The sequence below is a fragment of the Convolutriloba macropyga genome, chromosome 1 (genome assembly GCF_964194025.1).
Source record: "Convolutriloba macropyga chromosome 1, txConMacr16.3, whole genome shotgun sequence".
NCBI classification, from domain to species: domain Eukaryota; kingdom Metazoa; phylum Xenacoelomorpha; order Acoela; family Convolutidae; genus Convolutriloba; species Convolutriloba macropyga.
Genome location: NC_134468.1, coordinates 57,372,358 through 57,395,835, shown reverse-complemented (window position 1 = coordinate 57,395,835; position 23,478 = coordinate 57,372,358). Strand labels below are relative to the sequence as shown.

The following is a 23,478-nucleotide window of genomic DNA, read 5'->3' as shown; positions in this document are numbered from 1 at the left end:
TGCATTATATATCAATAGTTTCTTCCTAGGACTCTACTTTGCTAAACTGCGCAATAATCAAGACTTATCAAACCTCGGTCAAGACTTAACCCAAGACTTGCCAAGTCTTGGCAAAGATTTGACTTAGATTTAACAAGTCTTCACATGACTTTACAAGTCTTAAGACTTGAGAGAGGACGTGATCAGTAATTGTTTGTCAAATCAAAACCTGTATTTCACTGGACAAAAAATGATACAGACTTCAAATTTGTTCCGGGTTATCAAATCTGAACTCTACATGGTACCCAGTGTTCATTTTCGAAAGTGAACGCGTTCGAAAGTGAACAAGTTCAGAAAGACTCTCTTTGAAATGTTCCCTGTCTGAAATTTTTAAAAAAAGACAGTTTACCATGATTATAGTGAGTTAAAATCCTTGTTTCCTGAAAAGTATGAAAATTTTTATCCATCCGTGGCCGCAATGAAATGAAAATAAAAAAAATTGATTATCTGTTTCAAAAAATTCTTAAGTTAAACCAAATTTATTATTTGAATCGTTACTTATGTTAACTACCGCAACTGACTCAAGTAAACTCCGAATCAGAATTTTTACATGGCCAACTGACCTTTTGAAGAGCATTTGTTTTCGCAGTTGACGTCCGATTAATTTATCATAATAATCGACAAAAAATTGAAAAAACTTTATTAGCTCAAAATTTGTAAAAATATGTTACAATTCTTCTACGAAAATCCCGATGGAGCATTTTAATTCCCAACAATTGGCAACAAAGTGAGCCTCAAGTAATTTCAGTTCAACTTAATTGCAAAAATTCTTAAATTACAGCGTAACATTACTTTGATTAAAGCTATAAAAAACGTATTTAACTTGGAGCTAATTAATTTTGATCAATCTTTTTAGTAGTAGAAAAATTCGAAACAAGCAGCAGTCAGAATTTTACCGAAATCTGGCAGAATACCATATAGAACTGCAATTTGGGCGTTTACTTTTGTATGCGAATGCACACTCATTGACATAGGTAAGTGATTTAACAATTGCAGTTTTGGTTAGAAAACTGTCCGGTAACGTGGGGCGTTTTCAGTTCCAACCCTAATTTGACCCCTATTGATTGTAGAAAATATAACCGACTAACGTCGGGCGAATTGCTCTCAAACAACCGGCGAGCGGTTGGCTTCGTCAGTAGCTAGCCACGGGGGGGGGGGGGGGTGCACCGGGGGCTGATGGAGGGCAACACTGGATCGGGGGCAACAGCGCGGTGGGGGTGGAGACAATAGTGGGGGTGGGGGGGGGGTCAACAGGGGGGGGGTGTCTCAACCTCTAAAAACTGCCCTTCACACCATAGGTATAAGTCTCCAAAACAGTTTGAGCTGAAACAGAGCTGAAAGGCTCTAAGAGCACTTAGTGCCCGCTGGGCGCGACCTATTTATCCCGTTTTTGATGACGAAAAGACAAAAGCGTCAGACGAAAAATTGATCAAGCGAAAAATCGCATAAAAAAGACCGCCAGGACTAATATAATTGCTACAAACTTCTTTTGAGAGCAATTAAAAAGTTTATTAGCAATAAATCGATGCATACTGCATGACAAAGGTAAGTTAGCACCCCTATTTTCACTAAGTAAAAATTCAATTACTCCATTTTGAAATCACATTCAAATACATTTTTAAACCATTGATGAATCACATCTTTTCTGCTTCTAATTTTTAACGCAACTGAAAATTAATTCATAGTTGAAAAAACGTAAAAACATAACACATCTTGTGACATTTTTTAATGAAAAACTGGGACGATGTTTATCAACTTTACATTGGGATTTCTGGTAAGTGAACAATGTGTTTTATCTGAATTTCATAGGTAGACGAGAGGACTAGTGTAGGGGATCAATGTTGAAAAAATGTATTCGAAATGTGATTTCAAATTAGAGTGATAATGCCTCAAAAACGGAATTTTTAATTCGAGAAAATAGGGGTGCTAACTTACTTCGGCGTTCTGAATATTCTTTTCTTTTGATTCACATAAAAACGTTCAAAATGAACTCTTGTTGGCAATGAGAATGCTCCTCCTCCTTTTATTTTGAAGGATTATTTTTTGTTAACCCTTGTACAACTCCGACCTTTAGACGGCCATCTTGAAAGGTTCTTGGCAAAAAGGTGATTTTGCGAGATTCTTAAAGGAAAATCGTTTGTTTGTCGGAATCTTGGCAAAAGACCCGTATCTTGCAAAGTTTGGAAAGAATTTGGATTGATTATGTATAATCTTACTCGAGTCCTCCAAAAGTTTTCCAAGTTCTTGCAAGATTTGGACTAGGGAATGAGTGTAGTGGAAAAAACTAAAACAAGATTAAACACATTTACCTCTGATAAGAACTGTAGTTTCGAAGAGTTCACTAACTGCTTCTGACGACTTCTTGAAAGTTATGCTGTGATCACATTGTTTGTTCACAGTTCTTGAGTTCAAATCACAACTAGAATTCTTCAGAAAAATTCAGTCTTCCTCAGTTGCTCTGCCTGAACTATAGGAATGGAAAAAGGATAAAGTGATCAGCATATATTGTCTATGATAATAATAATAGCAGACATTAACTTAAGGTTAATGGTTGTAATCAATCTACTCATTTAATTAGGCAATTTACAAATCAATTCAAAACGATAGCCAGAAATTTGAGCCCCTGGTTCAATGACAGGATTTTTCGTCTATTTAATAATATCAACACACTTTTTTGAGCTTTGGTGATTTTGAGGTTTTTTTTTAAAATTTTGTCACCATTTTGGTCAAGTGGCAAGTTTATTTTTCTTCAACTAAAACGTGTAGTAATAATAGATCTTCAAAGTTCAAGTATTTCTACCACACACGGTTGATTTAATTTCAGACTTGATTTAAAGGCCGATCACAGAAGGCACGTAAGACACATTTGGTCGTGGACGTGGTGACTCTACCGTAGCGATGCCGTTAATCAGGGGGCTGAACCCTGCTCCCTGAGAATACGCTGGAGGCTGTACACCATTGCTTTCAAAAGGCCCTCTTGGACCTCCGACACCACCCACTCCAAATCTCGGGTTGGCCAGAACAGAATCCTGGCGATGTTCCCCCTGGCTGCCGCTAGTATTGGCACTCCTTACAGACCCGGGTCCTTTGTTTTCATTGCCATCGTCATCGGTGTTCGGATCCTCAATTGACAGACAATTCTTCAACACTTTAGTCGGCCTGGCGCGCTTTCGTTTTGGTTTTGGACTAGCTGGGATTGCTTGGATTGCGTCATCCGAAAGGTCGCTTTCTGATGCAGAGCTGTCGTAGACAAAGAAATTTTTAACTTTTGCACCAAATGAATCTTTTTTGGTCTTTGGTGATTTGAGGGGCCGAGCTGGCGGGTCAATCATGTTAATTCCATAGTCACTTTCATTATCCGCATCGTCACAATCAATACACACGAAGAACGAATTCTGTTTCTTTTTCTTCTTAGTTGGACCCGAATTCGGACCCGGCTCGTGAAAACCAACCTTTGGTGCTCCATTTCCTAGTTTCTCAGGTCGCATTGAGTTCTGGAATTTTCTCAAATCGCTCAATTCTTTTGGCATGTTGCTGCTCGGAGTAATTTGACTATCATCCAAGCTTGGTTGAAAAATCGAGAACGATTTTTGGCTGCGGCGTTTTATGATAACTTTTTCTTGGCTTGTTGAGTATGTGTCGTCGTTACCAATACCACTTCCAGCTAAACTTGTTCCCCCAGTATCTGACCCGTATTTCTGCCTGTACTTGATATTATATGTCTCGGCTTTTTTCACAGTTTTCTCGTCATCTCGAAATTCGTCCCAAAGGTTTGCTATGATTTCCGAAGCAATCAAGCAATTGGTATTGATAGCAATGAGTCGTAAGAGGAACACTCCGTCGGGCCGAAGGTAGTCGTGAATGAAAACCCGAATCAATCGTTTTGTGACTCGCAAACTGTACCGTCGGTTCCTCTCGTCAATTCTTCCCATAAGTGTCAGGTGCTTCATTATGTACTTCTGCCGACTGAATGCAAACGCAATTCTGTATATCCACAGGAACAAGTTAGTACAGGTTATTAGTACCACCATCATGATCCAGCAGTAGAGGAACAAGAAGATCTTTTCGTTAAACAGGTTGATGGGCAACACGCATTGGATACTGAACTTCTGGTTCTGACCAAGGGCTCTCGTCTCGAAGTCACACATCGTGACCCGGGGGAAAGTTGGAGAGTTTTCCCAGTTAGTACCGTTCACCAGGCTCCTAAATATTACAATTTTTCTTTCTTTTTTTTAGACATGAGAATGTTGCTTAGAGAGTTCATTTGTTCGTTTTGAGCCGGCTCTTTGAGCAACATCTGTAGCTGTAACTTATTCAGCAACTTTCTACATGAGCAAAAAAGAGCGGTGAACTTGTGAACTTGATCGCATAACTGAGACTTCTGGGGACAATTTTGGAGGTTTCAATTATCCCATGAGCGCATGGAAAAATCCCTTGATAAATTAAGGACAGAAAAAAAAACAGCTGTTACTATCAAAATCTTTATTTGCTTCGTCTTGTTAGAATAGTGTTAGATAAAAATCAATTGTTAGTTAAATTCTGATTGATATAGCGCTTTGTTATGTCAAATAAGAGTGCCTTTGAGCAGTGGAGACAATCTACGCGTATTTAAGTCAATCGCGCAATTGTGATAGAGACAGTTGAAATGTGCCTTTCTGATTGTTATCCCATAAAACGGAAAGAAATAAAATTTTCAAAAATCACTTCAATCAAATAAACTCAATTGAGTCAAAGCTGTTCTGTAAAATGCAGCAGCAATTTAAGTTAAAACAAGAAATGAAAAAGAAAGTCACTAAAATTTATACTCTTTTAACTGGATTGCAGCTTGCGAGATACTGAGCGAGAAGAAATTATCGACAGAACATCTTTCTGAAGACAAAAATAATTGTGAAGTTTTGTGCAAAAATCTACATTGAAAACTACACAGACTAATTGCAGCGAGAGAGACTTGACATTCATAAGCATACGCAATGCGAAGAAACCTGCCCAAGGAGAACTGTTGCTTGTTTAGCTACTTTAAATTCCCGAAACAAAGAAAAGAGCAGACAGAAAAGCAACAGTTGAGTTTCTCGTTTGAAGATACCTGACTAACAAGTTCAGTATCGAATGAGTTATATCTATAGTTCGTTTTTCATCTTAAGAGCTTCAAAGCTTTGCAAATTAATAGCGCGGGTTATAAGCCAGCAAGAAATAAGGCGATAACTATCGCGGCCAATGTAAAATACAGGCGCCAATTTGCTCTGTTCAGTTTAATGCAAGAGGAATAAATTGAATGCGTAGAATACCCGGACTTGAGTCGCAGAGCATTTCAGCGGTGAACCACCATATCAATAGTAAAACCCAAATTCACTTCTGAAACATTGAATACCATTTTTCTTTATGCGCAGTTTATCCTCATTATTATTTAGTTGAGGTCAAAGAGGGCATTCAGACAGGCCTGCACAGCCTGAAAAATTACTCATGCACCAAAATTAATTCTGAGCAGCATAACGTCGTCCTATTGTAGATTATAGCTGGTAATTACTAGGGTACTATACACACTCTTTATATTTCAGCTAGTTTGTTGGTAACTACCACAAAGAGCACTTAGCTTAGTGATTACGACTTGCTCCACAAATTAAAAATTACAAGTACTCACGCTGAAGTTCGATTCGCAAAACTTTCCCGGCGGGAGTTAAGCTGAACATATTACTTTTAACGTAGTAAATATTACACAAAAACTAAAACTAGCCAGTTTAAATTGGAACATGAACAGAGAAATGGCCGTCCAGAAAAAAAAATGTCTTTAGACTGCTTCAGCGCTGATTTCCATCAACCTCCGGAAGAGACAAAGTGAGATGACTCATTGGATGCAATACCCACAGATTGCAAATAAAAAGGGACACCAGCAGAGGAATTTTTCTTATCCGTAAAAATAAAATCCTCATTGGCGGCTAGGTCCGAGTTGTTCCGTCTACAAAATTGCAACATTTTTTGCTTATGTTTACGCACGTAAAGCAAAATGATTTCACTAAAAAAGAGTCCAGATTTGGCTCAATCGATCTTCAAAGTTACAATTAAACGTCACATTAACTTCTAAAAAATCACTGAACATAAGAAAACAACATTTATTCTATAATTGTCCTTATTATAACAGTCACCTGCAATGAACCAAAATTTTTAGGAGTTTTTCACAAGTTAGAGAAATAAGTCAATGACTGTCAAAAAAATTGTGCGTGATGAGCGTTTAAGTATAAATAGGCAAAAGAAAGCTTTACTTAAAAAAATTTTTTTTTTGCGTTTTGTGGGCGGCATATATGGAAAAGAAGAGTACCAAAGCAAATTTCTCTATCGTAATGTTTTTATTTTAATTGTAATGAAAGAGTAATTCAATGTTGGATCCTTTTCTTACTGGCAACTAGCACAAAATTAAGGTTTATTCAGAAAATACCAAAACAGAAAGTATTCAGAAAAAAAACTAAACTCCAAAACTGTTTTGAAAAGAAAATTTTTTCTTTTGAAAAGAAAACTGCTTTGAAAATTAACAGGAATTAACAGAAGTCAACAATGTGGTTTGGCATAAACAAAAAACTAACAACGGTGAAAGAAATTTTTCCGTTTTTTTAAGAGCAAACATTTTTTCTTTTCTTTTGTAAAAATATGAAATTCGTCCCAAAAGTTGCAATTATATACATTTTTTAAAATTATGAGTAGTATTTGACAATAAATTTAGAAAAGAAAACAGTTTGAAACCTTGTAATTTTTTTGAAGCCTCAGCTCACGGATGAAATTTCCATACTTTCAGTCAAAACTTGCGAAAGGCATTCAAAAATTCATTTTTCCCCCACTGTGTCACACTAAAAACGATTATAGTTGCATATAATCAAACAGTCCTCTTAGAGTTAACCTGTTATGTGGATATGTGGAACAAAGAGATTTCTTGACACTTTTGCACGCAAAATTTGGTTCTCTAATTCTTTTTCTTAAAATTTTTAAAGAGGGCTTTTTATTAAAAAAATAATCTGGCGTTATAGTAGCGAACCAAGAGTAGTTTTGTTTGGATTTTTGCATATTTGGTTATCATCACAGAGTAACACCAATGGGGTATATATTTGCGAATTATTATATCTGGTAAAAGGTAATTCTTTTTTTTGTAAAACTGTTTATGTAAATTTTTACGCCGTAATATTCCCTAAATGTTCTTTTCACTATTGCGTCAACATGGCTGAACACGTGTCCGGACAAAACAGTCCCAGACAAAACAGTCCCAGACAAAACAGTCCCAAATTGCAAAATATTCCCAGACAAAACAGTCCCAGACAAAATAGTCCCAAGAAACCAGACAAAACAGTCCCAGACAAAATAGTCCCAAATAAAATGTACCTAATGCCATTATACCCAATGTACTTTGAAATGTTCGTTCAATAATCCGACAACAAATTAGCAGTCGCTATTACCCGTATGTTTTAACATACTTAATGGCCATGGCCATGCCTCAGCGGCCCGTGGGACTTGATATGAAACTATCACAACCGAACATGGGATTAAATTATCCGCTTGTTAAATCATACGTGTGAGAGCTATAATAATGGCCTTGGGACTATTTTGTCTGGGACTGTTTTGTCTGGTTTCTTGGGACTATTTTGTCTGGGACTGTTTTGTCTGGGAATATTTTGCTATTTGGGACTGTTTTGTCCGGGACTGTTTTGTAAAGAAAAAAATGCTTGCAATAGTGATATACAATAGTATAGAAAAAAATGCTTGCAATAGTATAGAAAAAAATGCTTGCAAAAAAATCGCTCAGCTTTAAAGTTTGAAATAAGTAGGACAATTCTCAAAATTCTAACTCAAATTTAATGACCATTGTTTGGGACAATTAAATCCTATTACTATTAAGTGCAATGAAATGTAAAATTAGCTAAAAAAACTGTGGAATTCAGTAACACATATCGTGGATTTTATAATTGCGTAATTTGGTTACCAGGACGAGGAGTTCAGGTACCGCATTGTGTAATCAGTTTCCGTTTTTGAGCATAAAGCAATCCTAAAACTTCAGTTTTGCAGTCATACTTCACTGCACCTATCACTTCAATTTGTCAACTTCAGCATTGCAATTGTTCTTCGTTATTCCCAGACAACGTGCTTTGCTGATAGGCTAATAATCTAGCAAATCAAATTATTTCAACCCCTAACGTCTGTATCAGCTGATAAAAATTGTTCCTCGTATTGTGTCATCTAAAGGTTTTAAGATTTTAATTGCATCCAGACACACTTCTCAATAGAACATTCCATTCCACTTGGCTCCATTTTGTGAAAACTTGAGAAGAATTGTGTGGGCTATAGACGACACCTTTGAAAAGTTCATTTTATCTTGGCAATTCTTGATATTTTGTTCTGTAAAATCTTCGAAACTGTTACGTTACAGTCTGTTTCACGGTGTTACAAACTGTTAAGTATCGTTTCACGGTAATGATTTTCAAAACAATTTTGTTTTCAATTCAATGTTGAGATTCGTCGATGTGTTTTGTTCGAAATTCAGAAAATTCTCGCTGCGATCATAGTAAAAGTCAAAATTTTATCTAGTCTCATTTTTTCTTTTTCCAACAATTAATTCAAGTTTTCGAAATCAACACAAGCAAAAATGCAATCTCGTCGAAACCTTGAATTTTTTTCCGGATTACGTCAAATTTTAGTCAACAGCATTGTTAGAAACCGTAACTGAGCAATAATTCAGATATCTCTTTTTAACTGTTGTATAAAACGTGGAGGCCCGAAACCGGTATTTCTGGCATTTAAAAGAGTTGAATTGCTATTGATTGAAATAAAAGCTTTTGTTGCATCAGGTGACTTCAGGACGAATATATTTTGTAAATTTTCTTCAAAAGGTTATCCAAGTTTTCTTGAAACCGTTTTTGAATTGTCTGGCCCTCTATCAATTCCAGACATTTCGGCACCTTACACCTTTACATATATCTTTTTTCTGCAAAAAAATTCAGCCCCTCTAAAAATTTAGTCTATCGTTATTTGAGATGAAGAATGCGTAATTTGTGCCTATTTATTTTCCTAAAGATCAGGCGTTCTGTGCGAGGGTTGGGTTTTTCGTGATTAAACTTTGGAGGTAAAATTTTGTGCTGACTTTTTGAACAATCCAGTTTCATTTGTTACCCAAACATCCGTAAAGTCCTTTACCTTTTTTTACTTAATGCTGAGAATGTAATTCAACATTCTGATTAAAGATTCGACGTTGAAATTTCTCCAATCTCCAGTTCAACACGTTTTCCCCTAAATCTTCAGTAGGCAGCCGATATAATTTCAAATTTGCGTGTGCAATTGGTGCTCCAAGAGTCTTCTCTAATAGTTTTTTTGGTTATGATGGAAACAGTAAATTGAATCCTGAAATGAAAACACTTTTTTGATATGAAAAACTTTTTCGCTGACTTCCTGTTGATTGAAAAAAATTCATTTTCAGGTTAACCAGATGATGAGATTGACCAAGTGAAACATTCATCCTTTAAAATTGTCTTGTTTGCTGAAAAGCATGCTCGATAATGTCAGTTCGTCAGTTATTTCAGTGAAAAATTTAATTTCTCTTGCCAACTGAACGCATAAAAGTTTTCGGAGGTTGAATCATATTTGTTATTTAAGTCAAGGTAGTGGATTTCTGGATTGCTCTTTTTGTGCCCAACTACTTTTGCATGTAACTTCCTTTATCCTGCCTTGGTATCCATAATTCACTTTTTTGAGGAACAAAGTACTCATTACCTTCTCTACATTTGTCGTCGCAGTTTACTGATAACAGAGTTGATTGTGTAGAAGTTTTATACCTAACTCACAACTCACAATCAACGATTGATCGGGGATGACGTAAGGAACCGTTTCACCGGATATGATGATGCTCTTTGCCTTTCTAGTGAAAACATCGTTAAAAAGCATAACGACTGCTGTGTAAAAAAATAATTGTCGTTGTCCCAAACCGTGTGACACCCCGGGTTGAGGTGATGGAATTATGTTCCAATGATTCAAACAAAAATTTGCCAAGATTACACAATTCAGAGACAAATTTGGGATTAGTTCAAATTTGAGCGAATTAGTGCAAACTAGTGCGAAGTATTTCAACGAACGGGTTCATGTTTCAACCCTATGGAATCATGCAAAATTCCGAAACTATTTTTACTTTATGATTCGAAGCAACGCGTTTCAATCCGACTTTTCGAAAATATGTTTTGAAAAAGTGGGCTCATTATACGTGTTAACGCAATTTTGTCAGACGTATTGGGACCATAATTTGATATACGCGCTATTTTTTGACATAGAATTCCTGTAATTCGAAATAGCGCGACGAATAGCGTGACTCAGTCCGTGTAATTAACGTCTGGGTGGTATCCCCGAATTAATAATTGTTGATATATATTTCAACAACCTCACCACAGGGAGATTTATATTGGACAGCTATTTAAAGTCAAATTTTTGACAACGTACGCGAGGACGTGATAAACGTATGAAGATGTGAATATGTTAGCATAGTAGCTCTTCAGTGTCCAGTTCTGAGCGTCTGATCCTCTCAGGAAGGAGTCGATCCAGTAGAGTTGAGTGATGCCAACTGTGATGTACATGCACTTGATTATCAGGTAGATCAGAGTGACCTGCAGTCCGTATCTCCGTCCAATGTAGAATGCAAATGTCTTGCATTTCTTCGACACTGACTTCCGTGCCTCAAAGAAGGCTGTGTCCCGGTACTCGGTCGAGTTGCACAGGTATCTGACAAAAAGGAAGTTTGCAAGTTTCTGGCAAAACAATGAAATTATTGGTCTTCAGTTTAAGGATATTGCGCCTTCAATTAATCATAGTTTATAGTGAAATGACAGAAATGATGTGAGTATACGACTCAAAATGGCACCATCGCTTTCTGGGTCAGTTTTAGATATATCTAAAACTGACCCAGAAAGCGATGGTGCCATTTTGAGTCGTATTGTAATCAAAAAGGATAAAAAGCATTGAGTTGAAATTTCAACGTTTAGCAGACAATAGTAGCTTTTTTCTGATAATTTTATTTCACATCACCTATCTTATCATAAAATTGTGAGCTAAACCCATTATCAAAGAAATGCTGAGCTAAGCCCATTTGGCTAAACCCATTTGGACCCATTTGTTGTGGGAAAGCAAGACTAGAGAGTGTTTCTTTTTCTACATTAGTTCCCTCAAAATTTAATTCACCTTTTCGAGTGTCCGAACTCATTCGATGTTTCACTATAAGCAAATCTCAAAGACCTCTTCCTGGTAATAAAACAAAGGAAAGTGCACCTGTGTATATGTTTGGCCACCTGTTGCACAGCCGGATCCCTGGTCTCCGGGTTGACCGCATTGTCGAAAGAGGTCAAAAGGTCAACGATGGCATTAATATCCACAAAGTGGTGTGAGAAGACATTGTACCAAACTGCTCTTGGTATGTAGAAACACATTGCTAGCCACATGAAGAAGAGTGGGATCCACTGGTAGTATGTGATGCTGTATGCCAGTCTCTCCTCCCTCCCCTTTTCAATTGGGATGTCCATGGGCAGGTAGTAGGTGTTCTTGATGAAGCACAGGTTGTTAGCGTAGTCGATCCAAGCACCCGCGAAGTACGTAGGCGTCCAGCATCTGTAAATTTGTATATAAACTTCTTATTTAGTCATTTGATTTTCATGTGTTACAATGAGTGAAACAAAAAGTGCTATATCGTGATATAAGATTTTAGATACGAAAAGATTGAGATATGTAGTATAATGCTCACATTGCATGCGTTTCAACAAGTAAGGGTTTATACCATGACTTTATCAAAGAACTTCAAAATTTATTATAAAACTTTGCCTTGCAGGAAGTTAATGCGGAGACATCCCAAGATTAGTAAAAAAAAACAAAATGTTACATTTCTTGACAAAATGCATCATGTTTCGTTTAACTAAGAAGAATTATAGGACTAGATGCACTTTCATTAAGGTTCTGATTGAATGTAGAAGGATGCTATACAATTGTATATAAAGGATTCTGGATCATCAATGCGGTTATCATGCTTGTATCATGCAGACAGTATGATTTGGAATTGGGGACATACCTTTGTGTCTAGTGGTTCTAAGTCTATTCTCTTTTGTTTAATTATAACCTCATAGTAATACAAAGGTGCCATTTACAATAAGGTATTTTGAATGAATGCAGCATATCTTACTGAATGACGTCACCGAATGCAGTGTACCACGTGATGAGGAATGCACCCATGGCAAGGAGACTAGAGGTGAATCTGTAGTTGATCTTGTCTGCAAAGTCATCGTCGTGTCTCTCCGCACTCTTTGACACAATTGAGAAGATCTTATCAATCATCACTAATATCTATAGTCTCTCGATTATCGTATAAGAAGATTAATTGGGGCTTCTGTTTGAGATCTCGGAACTGTTTCCTATAACTATCGACAGCGCATGACTAATTAGTTGGCTCCTTTTTAAAGTGAAATGATTAGCTTGATACAAAATTAACAACTGACATCATGCAGTTAGTTTTGAGCACGTAAATGAGACTTTCAATGCGCAGGCATCATGCAATCTATTCAATTTTTGAAGATGAGGTAAACTAAAAATCAGCAGATATGTTGAACAGTTGCAATACAAGTATGGCCACATTTTCAGGTACAAATTTGCAGAGGGCTTCTAAAACAGACCTTCTCGTGAAGATCAATTTTGGATCTAAAAAACTTTTTGTTACTTCATGAACTGTAATATTCCAAGCATAATAAACCAAAAAAGCAAACAGTTCCAAACGTCTTCTGTCTTTCCAAATCCGATTCTGCGACGCTCTCCCTGAAACTGATTCTCTAATGTATAAACTGGGCGCGTTTTTGTTCTATAATACCCGTTCCTCACTTTTCGGTATTGTATTCTTTTTGATCTGTATAGTTCTGAGGCGTGCAGTATTCGTTGGCGGCCAAAATCCTGCAAGCATTTTCAAATTAGAAAACGATAGTTTCAGGTTCATCGTTAAAAGTTTAAAAACATGCAGCAAAACGAACAAGCTAATCTGTAAAATTAAAGTCACATGCCAAAATTTCAATCAAGTTAATTAATCACACAAATATGACATCGGAATTATTGTTTCAACCTCCAATGAAATGAGGGCTATTAGGGAATTTTATGCCAGCCCTATTTTATTGTTAAACCAAGTTTTGCCGAACGGCATCATTTCCAGTGGACTACAAAGAAATGATTGCTGAAAACTGAGAAGATACTAACAATATTTTTTTTCCTTTGCGGTGAAAAATTGATGCCTAAAGTTTATAAAAAAACTTTTTCTTTTTCACACAATCAGCGCTTCGAGAAGCGTAATTGCTCTCATATATTTGAAATTTTCACGCTTTGGATATACAATCTAATAATTATCGCGTAAATTTTAGTAATAAGCGCATTCAATCGAAAGAATTGGGATAGTACTAGTGCTGTTTTTTGTAAGAAGTGCTCATACACTTTCTCCATGACTTTGAGCTTTTCAAAAGTGATAGACTGATAAAACCCAGTAAGAAATAAGGCCAGTTATAATTGGAGTCTCTCAGATAGATTTAGGCATCACCAAAGTGCTTTCTGAGCTGAAGTTGGTGCGAAGTCCCAAAATAAAGGTTTAAAATTCAAAAGTTCAACGTATTCATTTCGCCTTGTTTCGAGTTTTGTCTTAAATGGGTCAGAATTGAGGTTGACTACAGCTCATAGGTGTCTTCTGAAATCTATAAGATACACTTTTTTCCCGCGTCTATTCTGGAGTATTGGTTTGGGAATGCAAATTTAACACCGAAAGTTGGGACAATTCCTCAGATTTTTTTCATGTTTTTTTATCTTGAAATGTTTGTAAATCTTTTAGAGCTTGCTTGAGCGTTTGTTAGTGAATCAATACCAGCAGCACAAAACAGGTTTTACGGATATTAGTTTCGGGAGCTCTGCCAATCTTGTAGTTTACGTGGCTTATTTTGGCTTTTTTGAGGACAAATCTATTAAAATTCTTTTTCTAAATTGCAGGTGTTGTTGCTCAGATTTTGAATATAAAATGTGGTTTGGAAGACCATAAAATCTGAAATTTTCTGCACAAAAATAGTATTTTCTTGCTAATTTATAGTTATTGAAATTTTTTGGTTTGCCTGCCTCTTGCCTTGTGGCCTACATATTCCGTCTTTTTTTCCAACTAGTATTTTTTTCCCGGTTTCTTGCCTCTTTGATTGCCAACCTCGGTATTCAACGGGCTGAAACTCTTTTGAAACTATTTTCTCATATCTTCAGTTTCATAATTTTTGACCTATTTTCATTTTTTCAAATTTCGATGATTGTTTCATTCAACAATCTTCAAACGGCAATTTAATTGCTTTTCTTTAAAATATTCGCTACTTATTGCAAAACTTTTTGAGAAAATGTTTTGATTTCCATAGGCCAGATTTGTTTTCCGCTTATTCTGCTCAATGTGTTTTTTGCTCAAACAGCAGTTGCTCAGGAAGGCAATCTGAAATGATAAGATTCATTTTTGGAAAAAATTAAAAAAGCAAAAAAAAAGAATTAACTCATAAAATGAATACTGGTATTTAAAAAGTTCTTCTAAATATTCTGCTACCATATCTCATTTTTTTGCTGATGATAGTAATTGATGTTAACGCTCATTAGAAAACTAGGGAGTGCCTAACAACAGAATCTAAACTAAGTAGCGCGTTCGGTGTTCATTTTATTTGTACAACAATTTTGTATTGTTCTTTTAAATCCCTCTATTGACCTTGGGAATTAATGTCGGCTATTCGACAAGTTCTCAGGTTTATGAAAAAGATACTTCAATCCAGATTACATCATTGACATTGATTATGTTGAGCGCCCAAAAACACTAAACAAATTGAATAGTTTTGTGCTGGTCTGAAAACAACCGTTTGCGGGGAAAATTGTGAAAAAACTATTAAAAACATTGTCAAAAATGTCTGTCAGTTTTTATCCGGAATCCGGAATCTATAATAATGAAACAAGTTTTCAACAACCTAATTTTTGAGTAGCAACTGCAAAAAAGTCCGAAAAAACTTGTTATAGATATTAGCATGTCCCAGTTTTTCCCAAAAATTGAATTGATCAATCAAAATGTTTGCTCCAATGAGACTTTTTCTATCCTAACGCTTTATCTTTTTTGCTATTATGAATATTTTTATCTGTTTTTATTTATTCCTCATAGTGAAGAGAGTAAGTCTTGTTTAAAAATTGGCAGCAAAGGAAAACTCGAGATTGGTTGCATTTTAATTGCCAGCTGTTGTCGGTCTTTTTTTCAAAACAGGTCGCTAAAATCTTACTGTTAAAAAGTATACAGCTACCATCATAATAATTTAATGAATATCTATGTAGATATATTTTTGGTTGCCTTGCCTTGAATATTCGCAATTCAGAAAACGAAATAATCCACATCGTCTATCTCTTTTTTGAAAGCAAAAACGATTGAGATCATATGGTGCCAAGATTTATGAAACTCTCCTAGCTAGTAGTGAAGTGTGAAATCGCTTCTTTTAAGAGAGTAAAACTATTTATATTACTAGTCTAGATCATTCGAGGGTCCAGAAGTTTTTGTGCGGGGTCATATCATTTTTTTGTCAAAGGAAAAAGAAATTGAGCTAAGAGTGTCGTTTTAATTTTAGAATAGTCCGATAATTATGTCTATCAAAATTCATAGTTCAGCTAATTGACGATTTAGACACTCATTTCGTACTCACTTTTGAGTGAATGCAATTACACTGAGAAGCCATATATCATCTTTATAGAGGCCATGCAAATGCCCGTCAGGTGTATGTATGGTCATCTATTGAAATGAAATTGAAATCGAAATGAATTGAAAAAATCGCGGTCACGCATTCCTGTTTTCCCTACATTGGAAGTTTTAAAGTGATGGCAATTAGAGCAAGAGTGTCTTTGAAAAGGAAATCTGATCCCAGAGACTGTCACTTTCTTCCGAGTCATCTCATTTTAAACACAGGGATATGTACATTGTAAGCACTTATCAGAAGAGATTTTGACACTGCAGTTCTTTTTCACTTCAATTCATCTCTTCAACCGTCACCAAGTAATAACTTCCGTGAGAATTTACAATTGCCCAGATTCTGAGTGCAGGGCGAATTCATCCCATTGTTTCCTGCCAATGGTGCTGTAAACTACTGCTGAACATCACTGTCTCAAAATGAAAAATTTAATAGGGCGATAAGATCTATAATGTGTAACAAAATTGGGGACACATCTGATTGTTATCAGAAGCTATATCATGCGGTATTTAGAAATTGATATCAAGTAATCGGAAAAAAGTGTCGAAAAATAAAAATATCTTGTGTCTTTTTTCAAATGCAGCTAAAAACTAGTTACAAAAAGAAACAGCACAATAAATTTAGGTTTCTGGCCACATTTCCGGTAAAAACAATTTTTCAGGTTCTCTCTCTTCTTGTAGAAACCAACTACGCGAACAAGATGAAACCCAAGCATATCCACCCTAAGAATCCATATTGTATTTTTAAAAAATTTTCCAACCCAAACACAGTAGATAATTTAGCTACACATGTCAAAAAATTTCAACGAACGAAAAAAACATGAATAATTCTCTGAACAAAAAACTCCACATTAAGAATATCAATTTAGCGATGCGTTATTGCACCAATTTAGCGATGCATTAGGATACTAGAGAGAGTTAGGTGTCCGAAAGTATGAAAGGAGCTTGTACACACATGCGCCAACACTATTTGACCCCGATAACTTCAGATTTAAAACCTACTACCGTATCGTCCTCCTTTGCTCAACATCTCAACTTATTGGGATAAATTTAAATTTACAAGTTTATTTGACTGGTTCCGAACCAAAAACTCTCCAAGTCATAGAATATTAACTTAAAATAGATTTGGAATTGAGGTATACCCAGCATAACGTCCCTTACACTTCTTCCATGTAACAATTTAACCTGGAATAAGTCAACCTGTGCTAATTTGTGCTGTTTCAGGCTTATTCACTTATAAGGACTGTTCTACCCCTTCCTTCTCGGTTCAAATTTCCAGCTGTTTAACATTATCTATTAATTCATGTTTGCCTTTAACTTTCTTTACTAATTAACTATATAACAAAAGAAGAACTAGGTGTTGAAATCCCAAGTTATAACTGTGTTCGCGATATTAACCCGTCGTTTATTAATCTATTGTTTGGAACCGCAATTTAATCAGGAATCGAAACAATCTCCACCATATAACAATTTTATTCAAAGCAAATATGATTCAGATCATACAGAGTCCAGATTTTTCAAAATATCTTAGGAAATAGTGATGTATGGAAAATCATGTCTTCACAGAGTAAAAATTATTTTTTTACACGTCTGGATAATCCAATGGGCTGGGATTTTTACTGAGGGGTCATATCAATTTTTTGCCAATAGAGAAAAACAAAAAATGTATTTTTTAACTTTACCATGCTCCAATAACTATGTCAATCAAAATTGATAGTTCAGCTTATTGACTATATAAACACATATTTCGAATTCAGTTTGCAGTGAATGCAAACGAATTAGAAAACAATATATCGTCCATTTGTAATTTACGTGTCATTACGATGTAAATCATTATGATGCATAACATTAATTACAATTACGTGGTCATATATATGGTCATATATTGAGCTAAAATCTAAGTCGGAAAAATTAGAAAATGTTTTTTTTTCTCGCGGTCACGCATTATTGTTTTTCCGACCTTGAAAGACTAAAATTTGTGAGCAATTAGAGCAAAAGTGTACTTGAAAATTAAATATGATCCAAAAATTGTCACTTTCTTCCATTGCCTTCTGATTTTGAACACAGGGATATGTGCCTTTTAAAGACTTATCAGAAGACATGTTGTCGCTTCAATTCTTTTTCATTTCAATTCATGTCTTTACACGTCATCAAGTTATGTTTTCTGCAAGAAATTACAATTAGACAGATTCTGAGTGCAGTGTGAGAGCAGCTTTTTATTTCCTGCCAATGGCACTGTAAAATACAGATGATCCTACTGTCTCAAAATAAAAAACCTAAATTAGCGATAAATTCGATCTATTTCGCGACAAAATTAGTGTTGCATCTGATCATTATCAGTAACTATCATCACCCCGGAGGAGGTTTGGTCAAAAAAATAATATAAGATTAGTGGTGAATAGCGGTGAAAAATGACTTTTTCAACGCAAAGCGCCCGAATTGTTGAGCGTTGAATGCGGTTAATTATTGTAAGATTTGCAATTTTTAGTGGTGAAAAAATTTTTCCTTGAATTCACCGGATTTCTGTCAAAAAAGAAACCGCCGTACTCGGAATTTCTCACGTACATGTCATCAACTTCTTATTCCACTGCGCCATCTTTCTCCTACTACTATGATATTTCCTGTAAGTTTAAGATAAGCGTTGAATTTAGCGGTGAATGTTTGTAAGTTTTGCAATTTTAGCGGTGAAATTTTTTTCATTGCATCCTGGTAGCACTGAAAACTTTTTTCCCCGCATATCGCTGGTAGCTGTGAAAAATTTTCTTTCATCGGATTCTGCTGATAGTGGTGAAAAATTTTCGGTCGCTGTTCAAGTATTTTTTAGCTCCGAGTTTCTTTTCACCGCATAAGCGGTGAATAAAAACTTTTCACCGCTTAAAAGTTTTTTTTTCACCGCATTCATTGCATTGAGCGCAAATCTTACGCGTTTTACTCAATTTCACCGTAAATCTTACATCTTATAGCCATTTTTAGCGGTGACTCCTCTACCCGGGCAGGTGTTTAGAAATTAATATGATGTAAGTGGAAAAAAGTATTGAAAGAAAGAAAAGGTTAGTGTCTTCTCTTGAGTTGCAGCTAAAAATCAGTTGAAAATGAAACAGTGCAATAAATTTAGGTCTATGGCCACATTTTCGGAACAAAAAACTTTTCGGGTTGGCTCTCTTTTTATAGAAACGAACCACACGAACAAGATGAAACCCAAGCATATCTACTCTAAATATCCGTATTGTAGTTTTAAATTTTTTCCCAAACCAAACACAGTAGATTACACATGTCAATAGATTTAAGCGAACAAAAAAGAACATCAATAATTCTGTAAGCAGAAAGATTTGAGCCTATGTATAGCAAAAATAATTTCTGATTTCTGTCTGACAATCAATATTTCAGAAGCATAAAGAACAAAAATTAAAGTATTCCCCCAACAACTTGAAAATTTTCTTTTTTGGATTGCAATTTAGGACATATTCTGCTTTGTTTTTCATTTCTTCAAACAGATCTTGGCTTATTGTTTGCCTACGTTTTCCTCTTTTTCAAGATAGTGTGAGAGTTTCTTCTAACTCTGTAGGATAATTAATTTCTGTCACTCATTTTGTGCAGCTTCTTTCACTCAGCTCTCGACAATAACGAGGATAAATTTGCTTTTACTTAAACAAAAAACACAGAAGCAAATTTTGCACTGTGAAACAAGGCTGCGTTATTTTTAACTAAAAGTTTGGGTCTGTAAATATGATGTACTGTTTTTGCTTCACTTTATTCAGTAGCAGGTTGAAATATACTCATCTGCTAGTTCCAATTAGTGCTTTGGTTTTGGAACTGATATCAAAATAAAACTCCGAGATGCCAGGGTTTTGTTAATTCTTTTAAAATCGCAACAACTGATTAGTTGTCAATTTACGGCTTTTAAAATGAATAAGTTATCATTGAACATTAACTTTGGATGGAATGTCGCTCGTAAAAATTGTAGATAATAAAATTTTAAATTCTGTTAAACTAAAGCACAAGGCCGGATGAACCGACGAAGTACACCCGATCACTGACAGAAAGAATATTGCTGACTGGTATTGTGGTGTCACTGTAACACAATTTTATAACATTGAACGGTCAAATGTGATGTGAGAACTTTCTGTGCCACTTACAGAATCATGCAAGCCTACTTGTTATTATTGCGTGGTGTAATCATCATATTTGTTTGCTCATTTTGGATTCAAATTGATAGGAAGCATTGAGTTAGTGATTCTATTTTAAGATGTTTTTTAGATTTATTTTGTCCGTTTGCTTCTACTCCTTGGCGTAATTCTACTGTAGTGATCACTGTTGATTCTTGCAATTCGGAGCACAAATAGGCCTCAAGGTATCATTGGACACAGAACAAACAAAACAACAACAACAAAACGCATAGTTTCCATTCATTTATTTACAAATAACCCCAGGTCACCCAAAGTCTTTCAATCAGGAGACCTTCCCACTCACTAATTAAGCATGCTTTTTAGTGGCTGACGGCTGCGTATTCTCACTCACCTCATTATATAGTGTCAGTTTTTGATAGGAGAATTGGTACTGTTAAAGGTCATTTTTCAGACAAATTGGATGCAATAAAAGTATACAATACGATATACCCTTGGGGGGTCAGAAGCTGAACGAAATGCGCGAAAAAATTCAATTTGATTTCAAGTTTCCTCAAAATCAGCAGACGAGATCCAATTTTGACGAACAAAATTAAAACTACAACTTCGGTTCAAAAATTGCGGTTCCTTTTTTGAAAAGCGCACAGCTAATTTCTTTTAATGTAAAAAATATATAGACAAAATAACTGTATTATGCTATTAATCAAGGAATTAATTCATTGTGACAAAAATTTGATTTGATTCCGTCTATTTGGTATCTATAGACCAAAAATATCTTCTGAACAAATTTCTGCTTGAAATATTTCAATAAAATAATGTAGACATATAATTAAGAAAAATTTCGGAAACTGATTTTCGCGAAAAGAAGCTTCGCCTTTTAGGAAAGAATATTTCCATTTCAAATAAAAATCAGAAATTGTCATAACTAATAATGTGTTCTCATTACAGTTGTATATATTGCAACGACATCATCAAAAGATTAACGATCTCTCTTTATTTTTACTAGTTATTTAACTGGTTAGAACTGAAATTCAAAAAAGACATTTGAGCTGAAGTGAAAAAATTTCTCTTTTTTAGGCTCATCAAATTTTATGAAATAGTTCTGTAATTTAGCCCATATTTGTAAAGTTTAAGGTTATTGATGAAATTCGATTTCTAACTTCGATATTTGGCAACTAATGAACAAAGAAATTCGAGTAAACGATTTTAGGCTTCCTAAGCTGTTGCCACTATTGACCAGAAAAACCATAGTTGAGGTTTTAAGGCAAAAATGTATGTTTCAAGGCGTGTTAAAGACGAAACACCTTATCACGTTTTTCCAACTGTGACGTTTTTTTTCCAACTATTAAGCAGTTTTGCGGAAGCTGCAGCATGCATATTTCACTATTTGTAGTCATGATCTTGAGATTTCGTGAACTAGGATGGACTAACCTGTCCCAGTTCATATTAATTTTCTCAAACATTGCAACACTTCTTTCTATCCATAAATTATGATGAGAAATTAAAGCCAACCTCAGTTACTCTCCTGTTGACCCTGCTCGCCTATCTTGTAAGATCATATGTAAGAATCTTACAAAAAACACTCATCTTGCAAGATCTTGCATCTACACGCTTATTTTGTAAGATATCTTGTAAGATTCTACAAGATAAGCGTGTTCAAGCCCTCTTGTAAAACTTGGCTATCTTGCAAGATCTTACAAGATAGGCCAGCAAGGTCAACTAAGAGAGTAACCGAGGTTGGCTTTAACTTCTCATCTTATTTTACTCGTTCAAGAGTGATCTGCCTTTTTGCAATGTCTGTGCAAGGTCGCGCGACGTGAAAACTATTTCTTGTCAGTGTTCTTAACTAAAACAACTAAAACCTTCCACAACTGATGATTAGTTTTGGAATACCTAAATTTTACATGAAAACAACAATCACTTTGACGACAGTAAAGCATGTTCAAGCTTTTAAATACAAAAAGTTAGCTTGTTAGTACCAAACTATCACAAGCCAAAAAACTAATGGTGTAGACACTAGTTTTTATTTTAACTTTTCCCTATTAATTCTTGCCCAAAACCTGGAATGACCCAGATATTTTTGGCCCGGGTATTTCCGATACGCTAAAGGATTGAGTGCTTTTATTATGGTACTTACTGTATCCCATCACTGACGTAGTACCTGCTCACTACAGCCAGTGCGCTGAGAAGGTATATGCCGGCTGTGTAGCGGAAGTTGAGCTGGTCCGCGAAGTCGTTGTCACTACCCGGCGCACTCTTAGACACTGTCTTCAGTGCTTTCTCGAACAACATACTGAAGATGTTGTCGCACTTTGATCACTTTTAGAGAGTTTTAAATATGTAAGATAGGTATAAGGATGTAGTGGCAGGGCAAAAACAGGGAGAGAAGATATATCAATTGTTCTGTAAATTAACTGATCCGAGATATCAATTTTATTAACTCATCGAATGGTAACTTTATAAAATCGATGTCAGAATTCAGATCACGAATTTAATTTGACGAATCTTAAATGTTGTGTCATATCTAATGGGACATATTTAGATGTACCATTTTTCGGGAAACCACTACTATTATAAACTAGTAATATTACTAATAATATTACTTTTATTATAAACACGCGAGCTGGTCAAAAAGTCAATGAAATCTAAACAGCCATTTTGTATTTTAGTGTGAGGCATATAAACGTGAGTTTTGAAAGACAATAATTGAAAACAAGATAGACGACTAATTTAAACAAATTGAGCAACTTTTTTCAAAGCAGCGTTAGATTTAATCCAATATTTGAACTCATAAACTACCTGTCTAAGATCAATTATACGTTACAGGCAACTTCATTGCTTCCAATTTGAGTTGGTATCTATATGTATATTAACTGAGAGAGACAAATAATAAATAAGTGATCATACATACCGTATTGGGCTAACGTTTTATCACAAGTCTTCAATAGACGCAAGTTTGCGCGAGACGGTTTGCGTCGAATTAGCCCGGCCGGTTGGGGTTTTATGGGTAGGATTAGTGGCTGATCCCCAATCTAGGTAACTCTCTACCCCTGCACGTTGCCCGTTCCCTCAATGTTCCCCTTTTTCTGTGCGAATAAATCTTTGTTCACTAAAACTGGTCTTTCGGGGTGTCCATACTGAACACCGTGACTTTGGATTCGGTGGATTGGTAAACTTCCAATTTGGCAAATCCTGGATATTTTTACTGGTAGTGGACGGATAAGTTAAGTCTCAATAAAGCTGATTCACTCAATGGTTTGCAAATCCGAAGATAGGTTTGAGCTTTCAAGTTTGAAACGAATGGAAACAGTGTGATTTATTTTATTTATACTGTGCCAGTTTGTGTTCAATTTTTGAAATCATGTACCAAGTTATGGTACGTTTTTTGCTCTCACTAATTTTGGAGATTTTACTTAGCTTTGCTTTTCATTTGACAAGCAGTCAATTTGATAACCGCCAACGCTGAATGTTTGGTTTAACATAACTATATGCTATATACTGAATCATTCATAACTCAGTACATTTTTAGTAATAATTTTTGTAAGATGAATTAAT

The 23,478-nt window shown here is 35.5% G+C and overlaps 3 protein-coding genes across 10 annotated transcripts in view; all 3 read right to left on the bottom strand.

Annotated features, from left to right (window-relative positions):
• Window positions 1-2,408, bottom strand: part of LOC142349960 (uncharacterized) — a 99,796-nt gene extending 97,388 nt beyond the window's left edge. The window contains exon 1 of the mRNA XM_075401833.1: window positions 2,349-2,408. The gene's annotated coding sequence lies outside the window, so the exon portion shown is untranslated. The remainder of the gene's footprint in view (window positions 1-2,348) is intronic.
• The window catches only part of LOC142340744 (small COPII coat GTPase SAR1-like), a 356,486-nt gene that overhangs the window by 152,309 nt on the left and 180,699 nt on the right, over window positions 1-23,478 (bottom strand). The window lies entirely within an intron of this gene.
• LOC142340668 (innexin unc-9-like) lies at window positions 2,527-23,389 on the bottom strand. 8 transcript variants are annotated; one of them, XM_075391378.1, is made up of 6 exons: window positions 22,835-23,389; window positions 12,798-12,978; window positions 12,221-12,455; window positions 11,320-11,655; window positions 10,498-10,776; window positions 2,527-4,242 (listed from the first exon to the last, which is right to left on the bottom strand). In XM_075391378.1, the coding sequence occupies exons 3-6, from the start codon at window positions 12,370-12,372 to the stop codon at window positions 2,871-2,873; spliced, it is 2,139 nt and encodes a 712-aa protein (XP_075247493.1). In that variant the 5' UTR covers window positions 12,373-12,455; window positions 12,798-12,978; window positions 22,835-23,389; the 3' UTR covers window positions 2,527-2,870. The 8 variants fall into 8 exon arrangements, with proteins under 8 accessions (XP_075247493.1, XP_075247514.1, XP_075247499.1 ...); XM_075391399.1 differs by having other exon boundaries at window positions 12,221-12,442; XM_075391384.1 differs by having other exon boundaries at window positions 12,221-12,424.